At 38.0% G+C, this 22,896-nt stretch overlaps 1 protein-coding gene across 6 annotated transcripts in view; it reads right to left on the reverse strand.

Annotated features, from left to right (window-relative positions):
- BABAM2 (BRISC and BRCA1 A complex member 2) overlaps positions 1 to 22,896 on the reverse strand; it is a 446,047-nt gene that overhangs the window by 390,938 nt on the left and 32,213 nt on the right. For all 6 annotated transcript variants that reach the window (XM_033425181.2, XM_033425184.2, XM_004268165.4 and 3 more), the window contains one exon: positions 7,385 to 7,461. In XM_033425181.2, the coding sequence (XP_033281072.1) occupies positions 7,385 to 7,461 (77 nt within the window). The remainder of the gene's footprint in view (positions 1 to 7,384; positions 7,462 to 22,896) is intronic.

Raw genomic sequence — 22,896 nt, forward strand, 5'->3', positions numbered from 1 at the left:
GTCATCCCAACAAAACTGCCAACAGCTACAGCCACAGCAGCCAACCTTTGAACCTACACCAAAGTTCAGAATATAAGGTATAAGAACAAAGCAAGCAAAGTGCAAAGTTCTTACAGGTAAGATTAAATCAATAGAACCTTAATATCTCCTTCAGCTGATGCAACAAACTTCTCCAAAACACCACTGGGACCTTCTGGTGCCAGCAGTTTGGGGTTTAGTTTATGTTTGACAGCCATCAGGCAAAGCCCTTGAGTGTCTCTACACACCGCTACGTAAGTGAAAAGGACAAAGAGCAGAGGAAAAAGAGCTTTCTGAGTTTACTATGCTGATTGGCTAAGACAAAGTAATATATAATAGACCTGAGATGCAAGAAGCACTGTGTCAATGCATACAGACACACACACACACACACACACACACACACACACACGCACGCACACAAACACACACACAGAGCAGCCAAACCACTTGAGATAGGATAAAAATGAAGTCGAATTTCAAGATTCAGTAAAGCAGAAGTTCTGGAACACTATTTACAATTTGTCTATAAAAATCTTTGTGTATATTTGACCACTGTTTAATTAAATGATACATTCCATTTAAATAGCAGTTCTGAGATTGGTTTCCTTTTGTTGTAATCATTCTCCAAAAAATACACATTTAAATTTAGTGACATAGTATCGAAGCCTTGGAAATGCTTCGATTTTATACTCCTCCTCTGAAGACAAGGAGACATAACATATTATTCAAATCATAATCTTTTTTTTTTTTCACTTTTTCCTCTGAAAAAAAGGCTTTTCCTCTGGGAAAGTCTTTCAACTTCAAAACCTTTGGAGATAATTTTTTGGCATGACTTCTTGACTCTGTCACAAATGGCTTTGAAATATTCATCATTCCTCTCAGATGATAAACAATAGCACTGCTTCTATTGCTAAAGACAAAGGGAAAATGCCTCTAGTTTCATGTGGAATCTCTTTAGAAAGAACTCCTGAAACACTGTAATAGATACCTCTCTGGGTACCTGCCCAGCCCATGTTCACTTTGTGTTAAAATGGCCTCTAGTAACCATGATAGTACATGAACCAGAGCTCTTGGCTATATGACTGGATCCCAAGTGGACACCCAGCCCAAGATGCCAAACAGACCCTCTCACTCGAAGACCACAGACTGTCTCTTGTGGCCTTGAACTTAGTCACCATGTCCTAGGGGGCTCAGGAAGCCATTTCTGCTCAACATGAGGAGAAACAGAAATATGGGGGGAAAAGAATAAAGTGAATATGGTGACAAGAAAATATGTTTCAGGAGAAAGACAAAGACATACAAGAACACAGATGCTGACCAGCTACTATTGTGTCTGCCATCCTTCCAGTCCCTATCAGGCCTGACTATACTTCCTGCCCTTGGGCACCATGGAGTTCACTTAATTCCTTATAAAGACAAACAAACTCTTTATTTACGTTTGTTCCAATGGGTTTCTTATAACCAAACAGTCCCTGATTAAAATAAATTGTTAGTATGAAAAATAGAAATTTTAAACAAAAGATAATTTCAAATTTGAAACCAGTGTTAGGAAACCATTTGATTTCGGCCACAGATTTGCTTGATATAACTTAAAATATTTCAATTATCTCTCTTTATAGTTACATAATAGTGTTACTCAAAAAACTTGTAAAATTGAGAATATTTCAGAGTTCTGTCACTTCCTCATCAAACCTCTTCATTATCATATCCAAAGAATGAACATGGTCCATTCATTACACAAACACAAATTCCCCTCTAAATACCAGGCAATAAGGTACAGGTTACAAATAAAATACGAGCAAAACAGCTTCACACCCGCCCTATTTAAATAGGACACAAAAAAACACAAACACAATAATTTCTTCAAGAGTTAAGTGCTGTAGCGTGTGACTATTTTTACAAATATGCATTTATAAAAATCTCGCTGATCTTCCTCTGTGAATTTTGCTGTAATGGGCATATTTTCACTCATTTTAGTGGCACCATCCTAGATCTTAACATTTGTTTTATTTAAATCAATTTCATCACTGATGATTCACTTTTCCAATCCTCTTTAAGTAAGTACCAGTTGTCTCTTCTACAATCATGAAATTCAAGGACTTTTTTTTTTATTAATTTTTATTGGAGTATGGTTGCTTTACGATGTTGTGTTAGAAGGACTTCTCTTTATCAGATATCCTTTGATATCTTCCATGAGAATCTTACACAAATTGGCAACGCTTTCAATGCCCAACAGTTTTCTCTTCACATTGAAAAGAGCTGAGGAGACAATAACGTCATTCCTAATGTACTGTAATATTCTGGTCTTTTTTACTTCAATTATTTCATTTTACATGTGAGTAATTCTGTAGGAATAAATTCATGAATTCATGAGTAGAAATGTGCCCTCTCCTTTGTCTTTCATTCTCACTATCATTAACTGCAAAATTTATAGATGAACTGTTTCCTAGTATATAAAATATCTCAAAATATAAAATTTGGTTACATAATATTGTCATTAATCTGCTTTGAGAAGGCAGAGTAAAATATATAAGACGAAATAGAAACAGACTCCAAATCTGCAAAGTACTGTACGTCCTTCCTGTTTTCTGAATTGTTAAGAGCAATGTTCCAATTACAAATTCCTTGTACAATAAATAACTTCTAAAGATTGAATTTCTGTTGGCAAGAGACTGATACAAGTAACAGAATGTCACATTCTTATTTTTCCAATTCAATAAACTTTTGTAAATACAGTTTCCATAATCAATTGTCTTTTCCTTTTATTTGGCTATGCGCTGCTTAAGGTTAGGAGTCTGACTCACCTTAATGTGCAAGAATCTCAGTATATAAAGTTCATCTATTACTCAATTATTCTAGAGCATTCTACAGGCTAAATTAAGTCTCTAGCATATAATGATGATATCAAGCAATAACTTAATAGGACATAACTACAAGATATGGTAAATACCAGTCCAAATACCCTTATCACCAATGTTATAAAAGCTTACAGTAGTGAGAGGATACAGGATACTAGTAAATGCTTCCTAACATAAACTCATACAGCTAGAAAGATCTTTGTGAAGTCACATTACTTCTGGCTCAAGAAGACTGTGGACTGACCACAAACATTTATTTCCTCTCTCTCCTAAGACCCACCCTCTCATTAAATGATAGTGGAGGAACAGAAAGATAAAAATCAAAAATAACAGGAGAGTGAAGAGGAAGGGAAAACAGTAGCAATATTTCCACAAATTCCTAGAAGGCAGAATGCAGATGGAAGAGTAGTACTTGAAGAGACAGGGCAGAGAAAGCTTTAGTTGCAATAATGAGAGGAAGAGGCTACTGATGAAGAGGAAGCCATCTGTCCTGGTAAAGCCATAAAAACTTGTAGTCATCCGGTGTAAGGAGAGGCAAGAATGAGACAAGGAGCTAAGAACAGGGAGACTGACTAAAAGCTCCACAGGCAATAATCTATATACCCATCTCCCAAAAATGGCATGGTGGCCAGATATGTATCCCCAGGAAAAAAATATAGAAGACTTTCTTAAAAAACAGAATAAACTATTTGGGGGAGAGCTAGAACAGCTGAACTCCAAATATGATACGTAGGGGTGCTCATATTAACAGCCTGCCCACCATTAACCCACATACTCTATTAAGTCCTGCCCATACTGAAGTCCCAATCAGAGTTTTATCATGTTTTAAATATAAATGGACAACCAAAACCCATCTTTTATTTGAGAAAAGGCTATAGAATAATAGAGGTTTAAAAAAAAAAGATGATAAAAATATAATCCCTGGGGAAAATCTAAATAATTCAGAAAACAGAAAAAAAACCTATATCCTTCAAAAACTTTTAAGATACTACATTCATAAAATAAGAACAAGATGTTGCAAAAGAGAAACAGAGCTCTTAGAGCTCTTAAAAATTAAGATAACTGGGCTTCCCTGGTGGCGCAGTGGTTAAGAATCCGCCTGCCAATGCAGGGGACACGGGTTCGAGCCCTGGTCCGGGAAGATCCCACGTGCCATGGAGCAACTAAGCCTGTGTGCCACAACTACTGAGCCTGTGCTCTAAGGCCCACATGCCATAACTACTGAGCCCATGTGCCACAACTACTGAAGCCCATGCACCCAGAGCCTGTGCTCAGCAACAAGAGAAGCCACCGTAATGAGAAGCCCATGCACCACAACAAAGAGTAGCCCCCACTCTCGCCACAACTAGAGAAAGCTCAAGCACAGCAACAAAGACCGAATGCAGCCAAAAATAAATAAATTTATTAAAAAAGAAAATTAAGATACCTAATTATGACTGTGGTAATAAAAAATTATCAGAGGAGCTACAGGAAAGGTGGAAGGATGGAGGGAGGAGTGGAATCTGAGCAAGTTGTTTGAGACTGTGGTCCAGCAAAATAACAAGGTAACCTGTTTACCAAGACATAATTCTAAAAACACAGAATTTTCAATACACAGATTCTACACAAGGTCAAATCTAAGAGAATAATAAAGGTAAATCCCATAGTGATAACTGCAGGAGCAGGCCTGCAGAGTAATCATTCAAGCAATTTGTGGACAAAGCACAGATGGCAACTGTAGATTTAGAACAGACAGTAAATTATCACCCTTGACAATGCAAAAGGAAAATAACAGAAGACAGAAGTTGGGAGGGTGAGGAAGAGGAATGGAAGGAAGGTCAGGGGCTAGTATCTTCATCTTATAAAGTGAGGAGCCAAAAGACACCGTCTATGGTTAACGGGAAACTAAATAAAAGCATACTAAGTGGTCATGATTACTACACAGAGATTTTGCTTAAGTAATAACAGTGACAACTGTGTGCCAGGCACTGACTAAGAACTTTTAGGAGCTGTTCACTTAACTATATAATACAATGCTTTAAATGATCCTTTAAAAGAAAAGAAAAGAAAAAATTTGAAGCTACAGGGTAACCAACACAGGTGGTGGTAAAATTACACTACAGAGAAGAGAGAGATAAAGGGTGCAGTGAAAATAGGCTGATACCTTATGCATCAGAGCAGAAAATCAAAAGATAGTAATATCTAAAATTGATAAGCCAAGAAATAGAGGCATAAGCACATTACTTAGATATGTGGCGATCATCCCCAGGAGAACTAAACACTGAAACAATTTTTTTTTAATATTTTAAGTGGTTCCCTTGAGAAAGAGGACTAGGGCTGGGGAGAAATGGAACAGAGGACTACTGTTTTCATGTATTAAAAAATGTTTGAATTATTTACATTTTTAGTAAATGCGAATGATTTACTTTGATCATTTTCTTCAAATTTAGTCAAAAATATTTTTCCCCCAAAAAAGTAGCAACCTAGTCTGTCCTACTACCTCAGACAGGTGAAATTCTTTTGTATTTTAATGGTTTCCAGAGAATGATCTAACAATGAAAGGTTAGCAAGTCAGCACGTCACAAATTTTTTGGTTCATGTTGCATTTGGTAAATTAATATAAAGTGATTCTGCGAATACTAAGATGTGGCCTTTCCTAGCCTATAGTGGTCTGAAAGACACTGCTTACCCATCTGTCCCACCTTCAACATCTTTGTTCTTTATTCCTCTGTATAAGAATTGAGAGACTTTCATACCCGATTCACTAGTACAGTTTCAAGAAAGAAAATTCCTGATGAGATTATTGATACTAACCAACCAAAGCTATCATCATTTCCACACGAGGCTAGAGCTTCAGTACTGGTAATTATGGCAGAGAAGGGCTGATGCAACCTAGGCAGATGCTGTAGATGGTGGACTAAATCCTACAGTAAGTCTTGCATACTATTCATGGAGGTCACAAACCAGTGGTTCAAGAGCTCAAGCCAGCCCACAAACACATCGGTTTGGCCTGCATAATGCTGGCCCACATTGTAATTTTGAAGAAGTGGCCTACATCTAAAACTGAGAATTCAAATAAAAATTCAGATTTCTGCCTTTTCTCAATAAATCAGTAAGGGCAACCCCTCGAAACTGGGTAGGAGTGCCCCAATTTGCCACACCTAGGCTGCTTCCCTCATTCATGTTACCAGTCTGGCCTTGTAGCCATTTGTATTTCTGACCTTTGCTATAAAAGATAAAACGTGTGCATGCCCACTTGACCACAATTTACTCCCTGCCAACTGCCTTACTTTGTTTTTGTTTTTGTTTTGTTTTGTTAACACCTTTTTTGGAGTATAATTATACTGGTGTGTTAGTTTCTGCCTTACAATGGTGTGTTAGTTTCTGCTTTATAACAAAGTGAATCAGCTATACATATACATATATCCCCATATCTCTTCCCTCTTGCATCTCCCTCCCTCCCGCCCTCCCTATCCCACCCCTCCAGGTGGTCACAAAGCACCGAGCTGATCTCTCTGTGCTATGCGGCTGCTTCCCATTAGTTATCTATTTTATATTTGGTAGTGTATATATGTCCATGCCACTCTCTCACTTTGTCCCAGCTTACCCTTCCTCCTCCCCCTATCCTCAAGTCCATTCTCTAGTAGGTCTGAGTCTTTATTCCCATCTTGCCCCTAGGTTCTTCATCACCATTTTTTTTTTTAAGATTCCATATATATGTGTTAGCATACAGTATTTGTTTTTCTCTTTCTGACTTACTTCACTCTGTAGGACAGGCTCTAGGTCCATCCACCTCACTACAAATAACTCAATTTTGTTTCTTTTTATGGCTGAGTAATATTGCATTGTATATATGTGCCACATCTTCTTTATCCATTCATCTGTCAATGTACACTTAGGTTGTTTCCATGTCCTGGCTATTGTAAATAGAGCTGCAATGAACATTGTGGTACATGAGTCTTTGAATTATGGTTTTCTCCAGGAATATGCCCAGTAGTGGGATTGCTGGGTTGTATGGCAGTTCTATTTTTAGTTTTTTAAGGAACCTCCTTACTGTTCTCCATAGTGGCTGCACCAATTTACATTCCCACCAACAGTGCAAGAGGGTTCCCTTTTCTCCACACCCTCTCCAGCATTTACTGTTTGTAGATTTTTTGATGATGGCCATTCTGACCGGTGAGAGATGATATCTCAATGTAGTTTTGATTTGCATTTCTCTAATGATTAATGATGTTGAGCATTCTTTCACGTGTTTGTTGGTAATCTGTGTATCTTCTTTGGAGAAATGTCTATTTAGGTCTTCTGCCCATTTTTGGATTGGGTTGTCTGTTTTTTTGATATTGAGCTGCATGCCTTACTTTGACTAGAACTAGGACTGAAAGACAAATTTTCAAAAAGTGGTAAATCCTTCTGATCAGTATCTTAGGAGATAACACCTAAAAGCCAGAAATAAAAACTAAAGCACAAAATCCAATAGCTAGCACTGTAATCTACATTTTTCAGTAGAAGAGTCATCATTTACTTACATTTTAATGTCTCTCCAGCATATGGTATGTGCAATTTAAATCGGTCACAGTTGGGTCCAGGAGTCAATGACGTGCAGCTTTAAAAAAAAGAAAGAGAAGAAAAGAGTTTCTTAAAATCCCGCATATTTACAATATTTAATAAGTTAATAAAAAGTGATCCTTAAAGACAAACGATTAAAACACTGGCTTATAGAACAAAATAAAAGCCCTTAATGGTCATGGAGGCCAAGACACAGCAAGACTTGCACTCAAACAAATAATTCATTTCTCCCACAATAAAACCTATATGCCTTCTAACAATAAATACCAACACTGCTTCAACTACTTCTCTCAAAGCAGTGTATCTCGACTTTGAAAACAGGTATATGATTCAAAACAGGTCTGTAGTCTTTGATGTCAAGAGCTGCAAAAGAAGAGTAGTTTTATGGTCATATTTTAAATATAGACTCTTAGTTTTCACTCAGTTAGTACTAAAAAGAGCCCACTTGTGGTCTTTTTCTGGTACCAGATGGTTTTCTCTCTTTTCTCGAAAATAAGGCGCTTCCTCTAGATTTGGCACCCCATAACTTACATCTGTAGCAGAGCACAATGCACTGCACTCAGTTTCAGATAAAATGCAAATCTAAAAGGGGGGTGAGTTAGTCACCCAGGTCTCAACAGCTTGTTTTTTTTTTAATCTATTACTTCACAAAGTTATACAATACTCTTTGTTCTTTACAGAGATTTACTTTGTAAGATATCTCTCATAATCTTCTGAGTCATAACTTCAACTGCATAACAGCAATATTGGCTTCATAAATTAATAAAATATTAATATGAAGTCAGTCAAGGAAGTTGTATGTCTTCATTTAGTCAAAAAAAAAGCAAGGTTTTTAATTTGTAAAGAAGGCTAATTTTCATTCATAATTCCAAAACTGCCTATGAAACATTTCTGAAAAAGAACCTACAAAAGTAGTTTAAGGAATGGAAGCATTGTTAGAACAAATGTACAACTTTCCGAGATGGCCACTTTGAAGGGCAACAGTCATTTGAAACTAAATTTAAGAAGTGCTGGCTCGAAGAAAAACTAACTCAGATCTCAGATTAACTATTACTTTTTCCCAAAACTATTTGAATGTGAAAGAGAAAAGAAGCAGACAGAAACTTTAATGTATTTAACATAAATCACTAGGTTGATTATTCCTCTTTACCTTTAGGGGCCAATAAAAATATTAGTTTATAAACTAAACAAAATTGCACTAGTCATTGCAGAGTAATCTACTTATGTTTTACAGGTTTTAAGAACACAGTCTCCTTCACCTTTCAATATAAAATATTCTTCAGGGCACATTTTATTAAAGGTACTAAAATATTTCTCTTATAGTATAATCTTTTCTAGCTCACAACATAGTAGTTCTGTGAAAACACTTAGGAAAACACATAAATTTTCGCATTATAAAATACAAAGGGACAGAAATGACCCTATAAGCAACACTAAGAATTTTTTCTCTTATATTCAACCAGCAATGTTTTTAAATGATTTTTTTTAAAAATATTCAATCAAGTGTCTTTTGGGGTCTTGAAGATCATCAAATTACCTACACCACTTAATGACTGAAGTTATTAATAGTACAGGAAATCCTCAGGATTAATCTGATTCTGGTTTGTTTGAATAACTCATCCTTCTTCAATGTGAATTAGGTTTCTAAATTCTTACATTCACGGTGGGGCCACACTTTACATTATTCACTTTATGCCTTAACCACGACTAGGAAAGTGTTTTTGTGCTCTGCCTCTTCACCTTCCTCCCTTCCTACTTGAAGGGCTGGTTCCAGCCACCTCAGGGTGTAGAAAAATACATTCCTCCACCTGCGTGATTCACTCACTGATTCTTTTCACTTAGATAAGATTTATTGAACATTGTTCTGTGTTAGGAATACAGGGTGGACAAGACAGACAAGAGCTACAGTCTCACGATAATTAAATTCTAGCGAGGGACGGAGACCTAGCGAGGGACGGAGAAATGATAAAAAAAGGAGACAGGGCTTCCCTGGTGGCGCAGTGGTTGAGAGTCCGCCTGCCGATGCACGGGACACGGGTTCGTGCCCCGGTCCGGGAAGATCCCACATGCCGCGGAGCGGCTGGGCCCGTGAGCCATGGCCGCTGAGCCTGCGCGTCCGGAGCCTGTGCTCCGCAACAGCAGAGGCCACAACAGTGAAAGGCCCAGTGTATCGCAAAAAAAAAAAAAAAAAGGAGACAAACACACAAAGATGGTTTAAGATTGCTAAATGTGATGAAGAAAATAAAACAGCGAGCTGCAATAAAACAGGAGCCACATTACATTGGAAGACTGGGTAAGACCCCTGGAGGAGGTGAAATCCGAAACCTGAATAACGCGAAGGGGCCAACCATGAAAGCTCTGGGGAAGAGCGTTCCAGCTAGAGGAAACAGCTGGTGCAAAGGCGTGAAGGCAGGAACAAGTTTGATATTTCTGGGGGAAGGAATCTTGCTAAGTCTGGGCAATGCGGCTAGAGCAGAGTGACTGAGAGAGAAAACAGCAAAAGAGCAGGACAAGAGATTAAGCAAGGGACAGACCACGCAGAGCCTTGGAAGTGGTGGCGGTTGATCCAGGTTTTACTCTAAGCACAAAGGAAGGTTTTAGGAAGAGTAATATTATCTGATTCTAAGCTTTTAAAAGATTACCCAGTATACTGTATGGAAAAGGGAGCTGTAAAGAGGCAAAACGGAAACGAGGAGACCAGAAACGAGTCCATTTCAGGCCAAGAATGATGCTAGGTACTTGGATGAGGGAAACAGCAGTGGCAAGGGAGACCAGAAGATTTATTCAACAGGGACAACTAGCAGACAAGCTCACATTTAGGGAGAAGGGACGTCAAGAGCTGAAAGTGTGAGATGACAGCCAAGTCTCACATGGACACAGAGGCAGATCCATGGGTGGGCCAGCCAATCTATACAGGCCACTAACACAGCACGAAAAAGAAGAAAAGATAGAAGAAAAACTCACCTTAGAAGAGTCCTGTTGTTGGAAAGATCACTTACTTGAAGTGGGGATGGTGTCAGGGGTAATACTCCTCAAACAGGAGTATAAACAGGTTATGTCACTAATCTCCAGTGAACTGTAGGGCTTCTGTTTTGCTGAGAGGTATACACAAATTTGGGGCCAAGAACTGAACTGTTCAAGGGAACAGAGGCAAGAAAGGCTAAGCTGGTCTCTCTCTCCTAAAAAGTAGTCAGCTTCTCCTCCAATTAAATACTGAGAAAATTATTTAAAATATCTTGTTATGCTCTGTCTTTCATATTACCTAGGATAAATAGCTTTATGGGAAACAAACCAATGTCATGTTACCTAAAGGTTCTTTTAAGATTAAACTAAAATGTTTCCGCTTTTTTAATTACCTCTGTCTAAAACTGGTTTTGGATGGACTTCCCTGGTGGCACAGTGGTTAAGAATCCACCTGCCAATGTAGGAGACACAGGTTCGAGCCCTGGTCCGGAAAGATCCCACATGCCGCGGAACAACAAAGCCCGTGCATCACAACTACTGAGCCTGTGCTCTAGCGCCCGAGAGCCACAACTACTGAGCCCGTGTGCCACAACTACTGAAGCCCAAGAGCCTAGAGCCCGTGCTACGCGACAAGAGAAGCCACCACAATGAGAAGCCCACACACCGCAGAGAAGAGGAGCCCCCGCTCACCACAAGTAGAGAAAGCCCGCGAGCAACAAAGAAGACCCAGTGCAGCCAAAAGTAAATAAATAAAATTTTAAAATTTATTAAAAAACATAAAAAAATAAAATAAAATTGGTTTTGGTCATGTTATTTAATATACCATGAAATTTCAAATCACACTCAAAGAGTGTTTTTCTGTTAATCAAAAAAGGGCGTGGGTTAAAAAATCCTGAAAACCACATACGGATAGTATGGCTCCACATACGGAAAAGATAGATCAACGTGTGTGTATGTCTATGTACATAACAGATTTCAAAAGGACCGTCACCAAAATGTAGCAGGATTTGGGGTGATTTTTAGAATGTTCTTCAACTACCTTTCTGCATTGTTTTGATTAATAATGAACATGAACTATTCTACAATTATATAAATATTTTAAAGCTAAATACATTCTTTTTATATTTGTCTCAGGAAACTTGGCTATGATGGCTTGATTTATCTTTTTCTTCTAAAGTGCTTCACTCCTCTTCAAAAGGAAAGAAGGCAGGATGATCTACCTATAAGGAGTCTTCAGGTAAAGTATATGAAAGTCTTTATATTGTGATATCACAAAATGTCACATTTGTAACATTTATTATCTCTCTCAGTTTCTTATGTGGCAGGGTTTGGGAATGGCTTGGCAGGGCAGTTCTGGTGTAAGGCCTCCCATGAAGCTGCAGTCAAATGCAGTTACAGAGAACTAATACAGTGGGAAAGTTCATTCTCCTAGAAAGGCACCTCCTTACACAAGTATGAAAATGCTAGTAAATAAAAAGCTACCAACTTCATTAAAATTATATTTGTATAATGGCAACTTGTCCTAACACACAGTTAGATCTAAGGTTTAAAAAACCAATATTCCAAACTGAGTATCTTTTAATAGTAAAATAATTTTTAAATGACTTAGAAATTGCTGACAACTTAAATGTAATTTCAAATTTGTCTCTCAACTATATTTTTTTGTTTAATTTTTTTTTTTTTTTTTGCCACGCCAAGCAGAGGCTTGTGGGATCTTAGTTCCCTGATCAGGGATTGAACCCACGCCCTCAGCAGTGAAAGCACGGAGTCCTAACCACTAGACCGCCAGGGAATTCCCTCTCAACTATACTTCCTGAGTGCTTACTACAGGTCAGGCAGTGTGCTGGGCACTGGGAATACAGCAGTGACAAGAACAAAACACATATCTTGGCATTATAACATAAAAAGGATTTTTGGATGAACTATGCTCTAAAAATGTATCTTTCACTAAATTCTAATTACCCCAATATCTGGGGACTCAAGATTTTAAAGTTTAACATGTGGAAGAACAAAGTAGGTTGAGTTCCCTTTTAAAAAGATTATGCAAGTGGGAATTCTCAAGTGGGGATTCAGGTTAACAACAAATCAGGCAGTTTACTCTGGTTCTTTATTACAGAAATTGCAGCTAACCATTGGCATGTTGAAATGCTAAGCATAATAACCTTCTTATACTCTCATTCCTATGATCTCTTATTTTACATCTAATCACGACTCTCAGTATTATTATTGATCTATTTTCTAATTGTGGTTTGTTTTTCCTACCAGATCTAAGATTCTTGGTGCCAAGAACTGCTTTACAGTTTTAAAAATGTCTTAGTATACCATCTAGCACAGTGCTAAGCACCCAGCACTGATGAAATTTTACTGTATGATTGTAATCATCAGCTAAACTCAAAAACTGTCATTTTACAGATGACAACAGATTAGAAACCACTTCCACTTCTGGCCACATCTTATTCTCCTGGGCCTAAGCATCTTTTCTTTTTTTTTTTTTTTTTTTTAATTTTTATTTATTTATTTTTGGCTGCGTCAGGTCTTCATTGCTGTGTGCAGGCTTTCTCTAGTTGTGGCGAGTGGGGGCTAATAATCTTCATTGCGGTGCCCGGGCTTCTCATTGCAGTGGCTTCTCTTGTTGTGGAGCACAGGCGCCAGGCGCGTGGGCTTCAGTAGTTGCGCCTCACGGGCTCTAGAGCGCAGGCTCAGTAGTTGTGGTGCATGGGCTTAGTTGCTCCGTGGCATGTGGGATCTTCCCGGACCAGGGATCAAACCTGTGTCCCCTGCACTGGCAGGCAGATTCTTATCCACTGCGCCCCCAGGGAAGCCCAAGCCTAAGCATCTTTAAATCATCTTTAAATCTCTAGAATCCAGCAGCACTGGTGTCCAGAACGTGGCTACTCCACCGACTATGTATGGAGATAAAGGTTTGCTGAATGAAAGGTTTGCATAAGACTTGATTCCCGGTCCAGTGCTCTTTTCCTGACAAAAACTGATGATTTAACTGGAATTGGGAAGGCGCTCTCATCCTCACCTCTGAGAAAGCTGAAAGTGTGACTATTTGTGGAAGGTCCTCCCTTTGAAGAGTTGTGCATGCAACTCAGAATTTAAACTTAAAGTCATTACCCAAAATTACTCTGTTTTCACAAGAAATAATAACAACAGCTAACATTTGTTGGGCATTTACTATGTGGCGAGCACTGTTCTAAGTTCTTTAATTAGATTAAACTATTTAAGCCCACGGCAACCTTCAGAAATAGATGCTATTATTATCTCCATTTTACAGATGAGGAAACTGAGGCATACAGAAGACATGCAACTTGCTAGTAAGTGACAGAGCTGGGATCCAAGCCCAGGATGTCCAGCTCCAGGGCCCATTTTCTTAACCACCAAACTAAATCATCTCTCAATAATTAAAGGGGAAACCATCAGACTTACTGGAAAATGTGAATTATAACTCTTTTCAACAAATGTGTTTTTATTAAGTACTTATAATACTGGAAAGTAAAAGCTGACAATAAGTTGCCAAAAAGTGTTCAACCACATGTGCTTTAATGAAAAGAAAATGATTTCTCAGTAATAAGAACTGTATACATGTAAATCAATGATGCAAAAGAGGGAGCAAGGCCCTTATAACTTGATTAAATAGGTGCTACAATGTTGACACTCTTGATTTATTCAGCAAACTCTTTAAATAAATAGTGAAACATAAATTTGGATTTGAATCCTCTTTAAATTATTACTTGTTCCTAATTACTGAGATCAAACTCAAATTAGTAGAGTTTCACTCTAAAGAGGAAAAGGTAGGCAATTTCACAACACTTTATATGATTTGAGTGACAACCAAGAATTAATCTTGATTAACAAAGTTATATGAAGATATTCTACAACATTTAAGACATCAGCATTTTTAAGACAATGCAAAATATATGCTTTCTAGTTTAATGCTAAACCTATTATTTGACATACTTTCTGGAAAAAATAATGACAAACCATTTCTATTCTTCAAGCCACCTAAAAAGAACAAAGTAGATGAGTCTAGGGTTCCTTCCCTGAGTCTACGTCAGTTTCCTTTACCCTGACTATTAATTCACCATTTGGCATGTTCTCCTACATAGCTTCCTGTTTTCTTGATAATGACGTTTGTGCTTAACCAACAATATTTAACAGCAGCTAAGAAGGAAGTCTTCAGCTTTGGCAACCTAAAATAACAGGTGAGTATAAAGAAAAAACAGGCTCAAAGACCAAAAACTGCATTTTAAATAACTATTAATTTATAAATTAGAGTGAATTATTGTTAGTTGATATTCAGCACATTTCCATTTTACAGAATTAATTTTTCTCTGAACTAAATCCAACATCAATAATTCCACTCAGACTAAATCAGTTTCAAAATTATCAGTTTCTAGACTGAAATTCAGCAGTAAGGAAGCTAGAAGACGGAAGTAGGATATCTTAACAGCTATCTAAATAATCGATAAAATGGGCATTTTATCTGTGAAGGCATCTGAACCTCTGATTCACAGAATCTTTCACCCTCAGTCTTGGAAGGGAATTATGGTACATCTAAGTTGACTATATCAAAACCCACTAGGTCAAGTCTTAGGCCTTTCTACAAGAAGACTCATGAATTAAAATTGGTAAAAGGAGGCAGCAAAATCACACTGAAGTAGATGTTTTAGATCAGGGGTCCCCAACCCCCAGGCTGCGGACCAGCAGCGAGAGAAGCTTCATTTGCCGCTCCCCATGGCTTGCATTACCACCTGAACCATCCCCCCTCCCCCGTCCATAGAAAAACTGTCTTCCATGAAACTTGTCCCTGGTGCCAAAAAGGTTGGGGACCGCTGTTTTAGATCATTATCCAGGAGAATGAAACTACCTACTTGATGACATATGATGTTCCTGATATACCAAATACATCCTCTACATCTCTAAAGCCTAAAATCTATTTCTGGGCCCTACTAGAAAGTGATAGATTTAATTCTTAGCATAGGAATCCAAAATGCCATTACCAGAATAAGTGAGTCAGCCCAGAATGTTTTAAAAATTATAAAATTAAAATATTCAAAAATATGTGTTTGCCAGTTCATGTGGCATCAACTGTTATTCTCAGTTTCCATGCTATATCTCCATTTATAAATGAGAGATTTCAACTCTACTTTAGAGTAGGGAGTATTTTTAAATCTTAGTAGGTGTTCCTATAGCAAAAATGTGGTTTAAATTGCAATATGATTTCAGTAGGAATGATGGGCTCAAATACTATTTTTAGCAGTTAACTAGGAGGGGGGGAATCCTTTAACTTTCTGAGATAGATGCTTAGCTCATTACTGTCCAACCTTTCTTCTTTTCTAATACGTGCATTTAATTCACTCTGCTAACAGAATAAAAAAGAAAATTAAGAGGATTATCTCAATAAGTGCAGGATAAGTGTTTGATAAAATTAAATATCCTTTATGATTTTTAAAACTCTTTGAAAACAAGGACCAAAAAAAGAAACTTCTGGGGCTTCCCTGGTGGCACAGTGGTTAAGAATACACCTGCCAATGCAGGGGACACAGGTTCAAGCCCTGGTCCAGGAAGATCCCACATGCTGCAGAGCAACTAAGCCCGTGTGCCACAACTATTGAGCCTGCGCTCTAGAGCCTAAGACCCACAACTACTGAGCCTGTGTGCCACAACTACTGAAGCCTGCGTGCCTAGAGCCCATGCTCCGCAGCAAGAGAAGCCACTGCAATGAGGAGCCTGTGCACCGCAATGAAGAGTAGCTCCTGCTCGCCGCAACTAAAGAAAGCCCGCGTGCAGCAACGAAGACCCAATGCAGACAAAAATAAATAAAATAATTTTTTTAAAAAAAGAAACTTCCTTAATATGATAAAGGCCATCTACCAAAAACCTACAGCAACATCATACTTAGTAACAAAATGTTAAAATTTTCCCTTTGAGATAGAGAATCAGACAAGGATATCCTTTCTTACTACTTTTACTTAACACTGTACTGGAGGTCCTGGCTAGTACACAGTATGTAGCATGGGGAAATAAGGGTATAAATATTGGAAAGGAAGAAATTAAACTATACTTATTTGCAGATAATATGACTGCATGTAGAAAGCTTTTAAAATCTTCATCTGCATCATTGGAAATAATATGTGAGTTTAGTAAAGTTGCTAGACAAAGAACATACAACAAAAATCAACTGTATACTGTATATGTACATCTATATACCATCAACAATCAGTTAAAAAATAAAAACTTTTAGAAAGATGCCATCGAAAATAACATCAAACAATCAAATACATAGAAACAAATGTCACAAAAGATGCACAAGAACACTATTTAGAAAGCTATTATTAAGAAGAAAATTAAAAATGAACATAGATATCATGTTAACAGATTAAAAGAAACATAATGACAAGATGATAGTTCTCCTTAGGTTGATCTGAAACCTGAAAGGCAGATTCTAAACGGAATGTTAAGAACCAAGAATAGACCAGATTCTCTTGAAGAAGAAAACTTGAGAGAATTATTTACAATAACCAAAAGGTGGAAGCAACCCAAGTATCCACCGCCTGAGGAATGGATAAACAAAATGTAGTATATACATGTAATGGAATGTTATTCAGCAGCCTTAAAAAGAAAGGAAATTTGAGGACTTCCCTGGTGGTCCAGTGGTTAAGAATCTGCCTTCCAATGCAGAGGGTTTCGAACCCTGGTTAGGGAACTAAGATCCCACATGCCACGGGGCAACTGAGCCCTCGTGCCACAACTAGAGAGTCTGCGTGCCACAACTACTGAGCCCACACGCTCTGAATCCCACGCACCACAACTAGAGAGAAGCCTGTGCGCCACAACAAAGAGCCTGCCCACCGCAACGAAAGATCCTGCGTGCCACAACTAAGACCCGATGCAGCCAAAATCAACCAATCAATAAAAAGGAAGGAAATTTTGACATATGCTACAACATGGATAAACCTTGAAGATATTATACTAAGTGAAATAAGCCAGTCACAAAAGGACAAATACTGTATGATAACATTTATATGAGGTAGCTAGAGTAGTCAAATTCAAAAAGACAGAAAACAGAATGATGGTTGCCAGGGGCTGAGGGGAAAGGAGAAATAGTGTTTACTGGGTACAGAGTTTCAGGTTTGCAAGATGAAAATGTTCTAGAGGTGGATGGTGATGATGACTGCACAACAATCTGAATATACTTAATGCCACTGAACTGTAAACTTAAAAATGGATAAAATAGTAAATTTTATGTTATATTTTACCACAATAAGGAAAAAAACGCAGTAGGAGAACTTACTCTATTGGATATCAAAAATTACTATAAATCATTAAAATAATGACATTGGTACAAAGACAGACAAATAGAACAGTGGAACAGAATAGAGAGTCCAGAGAAAGATCCTCACATATCTGGACAGTTGATTTATGACAAAGGCATCTTTACACAGAAGTAAGGAAAGGAAATTGTTTTCGATAAATGGTGCTGGGTCGACTGGGTATACTTACAGTGAAAAATATGAAACCTGATCCCTATCCTTGTAATATTCCACAAAAATCAAGTCTAAGTGGATTGAAGCTCTGAATGTAAACAGTGAAGAAAAATATTTTTAGAAGATAACTTGGGATGGAAAGAGATAATGTAAGAATATCTTCAAGAACTTGGGGTGAACAAAAATTCCCCAAAAGCCCTAACTATAAGGGAAAAGATGGGTAAACAGGATCACCTTAATATTAGATCTCCTGTTCATCAAAAAACACCATTAAGGGAGTGAAAGACAAGCCACAGAGTGAGAGATGATATCTGCAACATATAAAATTGATTAAGGGCTCATATCCTGACCATATAAAGAACTCCTGTAATGTTAATAAGAAAAAGATAACTAAGTTAGCAGACCCAAAGGAGCACTTCATAAAAGGAGATCCAGGGGTTTCCCTGGTGGCGCAGTGGTTGAGAGTCCGTCTGCCAATGCAGGGGACACGGGTTCGTGCCCCGGTCTGGGAAGATCCCACATGCGTGAGCCATGGCCGCTGAGCCTGCGCATCTGGAGCCTGTGCTCCGCAACGGGAGAGGCCACAACAGTGAGAGGCCCGCGTACCGCAAAAAAAAAAAAAAAAAAAGGAGATCCAAATGGTCAATAAACTTATGAAAAAGTGCTTATGCAAGTTCACATTTTCCTTTCACATAACACTAAATCATTTTGAAACAGCTGTTTTCATGATCTTCATCTCTTTTTTTGGGGGGGGTGGTACGCGGGCCTCTCACTGCTGTGGCCTCTCCCGTTGCCGAGCACAGGCTCCAGACGCGCAGGCTCAGCGGCCATGGCTCACGGGCCCAGCCGCTCCGCGGCACGTGGGATCTTCCCGGACCAGGGCACGAACCCGTGTCCCCTGCATCGGCAGGCGGACTCTCAACCACTGCACCACCAGGGAAGCCCTTCACCTCTTCTTTAATTGAATTTTTCTTAACTCTTATGGAAACATTTCCAAAAATATGTGATTGGGGATACACATTTCCTTACTCCAAATCAATTTATAAGTATTTGTTGAACATTATTACTAAAATAACTATATAAAGTGTTACACCTAACAGGTCAATGGTCCATGGTCTGTCTTCAAGTGAGTATGTAAGACAACGCACTAGGTGCAGGAAGAAAAACTTAGGGGAAAAGAGTGTGTGTGTGTGTGTGTGTGTGTGTGTGTGTGTGTGTATGCATATATATGTATATGTATGTGTGTGTATATATATATGTGCAATATATGTATATGTACATGTGTATACATATATGGACAGAGAGAGAGAAATTAATCCTTACCAATATGTAGTATACAGATTGACCCTGGCACTCTCTTTCAGTTCCCATGTAGTTGTTCATGAGCCCTGAGTTTAAAAAGATTACTTTTTCAGGTATGACAAGTGAAAATGCCATATTAAAATTACATAAATTATGTTTACAGTAGTGCTTATTTCATTTTATATCATTTTTTAAATTTTTATTTTATATTGGAGTATAGTTGATTAACAATGTGCTAGTTTCGGGTGTACAGCAAAGTGATTCAGTTATACATATACATATATCTTTTTTCAGATTCTTTCCCATATAGGTTATTATAGAATACTGAGTAGAGTTGCCTGTGCTATACAGTAGGTCCTTGTTGATTACCTACTTTATATACAGTAATAGAGTGTATATCATTCTTTTTAATATATGTCATATATGTTTTATAATATACAAGTATGTTTAATAATTAAATAAATATGCATGTATTAGGGGTTCATAATCAAATTATTTGAGGTACATAATCAAAAAAGATAACTGCTATAAGAGTCACAGAAAGGAGTCTCTATTCTCAAGAACCTTGAACTGTAATCAGAAGACAAAAATCAAACCTGTGAAAGTCAAACAAGGCACAATTTAAATAACAATTCAAGACAACAATAGATACAAGTCACAAAGCAATTAACATGATTAATTGCCAAATTAGTGGTTAAAGAAAATAAGCACAATAGGAGTTGAGACAGCAGAGAAACCACTTTCAGCAGGTAGTCAAGGAAGGTTCACTGGAACCCGGGCTCTAAGAATTAATTGGATCTGATCAAGAGAGAGGAAGGAAAAATAAGTACCTTCAAGTGTCCTTAAATAGGGCAAAACCAAGGAGACAGATGCTCTGCTAAAACAAAAGCTCTATAATAAACTAGAGTACATTAAACCTTAGATCCCTTAATGCTCAGCAGCCTACCTGGTGGCACACAGGAGGCACCTGAAAACTACTGCATATATAGTACAGGTGAGCAAGTGGAGCCGGAGAAGACAAGTGTACCCCAAGGTCATATCAAAGTTGAAACAAATTACATAAATGTCCTGGACGGATTCCTATTCCAACTGTGGGAATGCTGGTGATTCTTACATTAAAAAATATTATAGGGCTTCCCTGGTGGCGCAGTGGTTGAGAGTCTGCCTGCCGATGCAGGGGACACGGGTTCATGCCCCGGTCCGGGAAGATCCCACATGCCGTGGAGCAGCTGGGCCCCTGAGCCATGGCCGCTGAGCCTGCGCGTACGGAGCCTGTGCTCCACAACGGGAGAGGCCACAACAGTGAGAGGCCCGCATATCACAAAAAAAAAAAAAAAAAATTATAGAAATCACCAGGGACAAGGCCAACTTACATACTATTTTTTACAATTAATGTACAACATAATTTTAGAAAAAGCAATTTTTATATAAAACACTGAATTTGTTCAATAAAAATATTCCTGTAACAGTTTTAGGCCACCATTTTCATTCCTTGACCCCAAACATGACCTAAATGGATGTATTCCCTATTCTCTGAACTCTGCTTTATATTTTATACCATTTATAACCTATATGCTAAATCCCAATCTCAATTCCTGCTCCTTACAGGAAAGGACTGGAGAGTATTTGTCTTGGCATGCTCCAGTAGCTCACGTTCTCAAGGGAATGAACTAGCAGAGCTTTCATCTTTCTCTTACTGATTTTCATGATATTAGTTTTATTTGTTTGTATCTCCACAGTGCCTCACACTTACTAGGTGCTCAGTATATTACTTCTTATAAAAAATAAATTTGAACACTGCTATATTTAAAATAGATAACCAACAAGAACCTACTGTATAGCACAGGGAACTCTGCTCAATATTCTGTAATAACCCAAATGGGAAAAGAATTTGAAAAAGAATACATACCTGTATATGTATAACTGAATCACTTTGCTGTACAACTGAAACTAACACAACATTGTTAATCAACTATACTCCAGTATAAAATAAAAATTTAAATAAATAAATAAATTTGAGTGAACATGAACAGTGCAAAGGTAGGGTACAGAAAAGAATAAATGGAGAACTGGTAGGGGACAGGGGAGGACAGAGAGAAAAAAAACAAGAAGAAGTAGAAGAGTGAACTGCAGTGGAAACAGACAACACAGTGAAGGTAAAAATGGAGAAGGGGAGAGAGAATGGGAAAGCGGAGGGAAGAGGGAGAGTTAATAGATCTGAAGTGTCATTAAAGGATTCCCTTTCCTGCTGGTGAGAGGTGCTTTCCAAAGATGAAAGAAAAGTTTTTTAAATTCTCAAATTCTTCTCTTTAAGTGATTATGAAAAAACTTAGCATCTGCTATATGAGCATATCTGGAACTACAAGATAATGGGACAAATGTGCCATCCACGGATTTCAGCTGTAGGTGGTTTCAGAGGATTTTTTTCTTAGATTGCCATTTGAGATACAATTGTTATACACTATGAATTTTAAAGCCTCGTGCAGGTTAAATAATCGGTCTCTTCCTTGGTTTCCTCATCTGTAAAATGGGGATGATAGTCACACTCCATGGAGCTGTCATGAGGATCCACTGACTTGATATATATAAAGTGCTTAGAACAGGGCCTGGTACAGAGTACGTAATTACTGTTAGGAGTATTCAAAAGCACAAATTGCAAAACCAGAAATATGGAGAAGGAAAGTCTATCTCAAACACTGTATTCATTAAAGCCTTAATTTTGCTTGGGTAATAATTTTCAGAATTTAAAGCAAACAAGCAAAAAACAAATCTTCAATTGACCCCCTCACCTCATTACTATGCCTTCTTTATTCCACAGACAAAAATTATCAGAGGGGGTCCCATCGTGCAGAAATTGAATCAGAGCAGTAAAATGATTTTCCCAGGTCCCAAGTCAAATCTAATGGAGCCCAGGATGCCCCTCATGTTGCACAGCAGGACCCACAGGGGAAGAAAGAGAAGAATATCAGCTGGAGGATGTAAGTGGTGGCAGAGCCGGAAGAGAACAGGAGCCATCAGAGAAAAGCAAGGAGGGGAAGCCTCTAGTCTAGACCAGAGGCTTTCACACCTTTCTGATACACAGTAAGAAACTTATATATCACCACTTTGTACCACCACTCACTACACACACATGCGCTGAGTATATATGTACATATATGGGTACGTGTGTATACACAAGTGTCTATGTGTCTATATATACAAATTGAAACATTTTTCTGTAATACTTAGCTCTACTACATGAAATGCACTGATATTTTTTATTCAGTTCTATCCTATTTCATATTTTTTAAATGTGGATCGAGACCCACTAAAATGATTTTATAACATACCAATGGGTTACAACCTGCCAATGGTTTGCAACACAAAGCTCTGTCCAATACAACCTCAGAGAATATAATTTCCAGAAAAATGAAGATAACAGTACTGTACTCCACACTGGTTAAAACCATCCCTCAAACACGTCATTCAGCTCTAGGTATTACACTTTGAGAAGTAGAGAGACTAACTGGATCACATTCAGAAAAGCCAACAAGAATGGTAAAAGGACACAAATCACATGGTATAAGCAAAGGCTACGTGTCAGCCTGCAGAAGAGAAAAATACAAAACGTGACAGCTATCTTCATTTATGTGAAGTACTGTTGCATCGAGGATTCACTGTTTGTTCCATACTGTGTCAAGATGTAGAAGTGACACAAAAGCACTAACAGCACA

This window comes from Orcinus orca, chromosome 13, assembly GCF_937001465.1.
Source record: "Orcinus orca chromosome 13, mOrcOrc1.1, whole genome shotgun sequence".
Lineage (NCBI taxonomy): Eukaryota > Metazoa > Chordata > Mammalia > Artiodactyla > Delphinidae > Orcinus > Orcinus orca.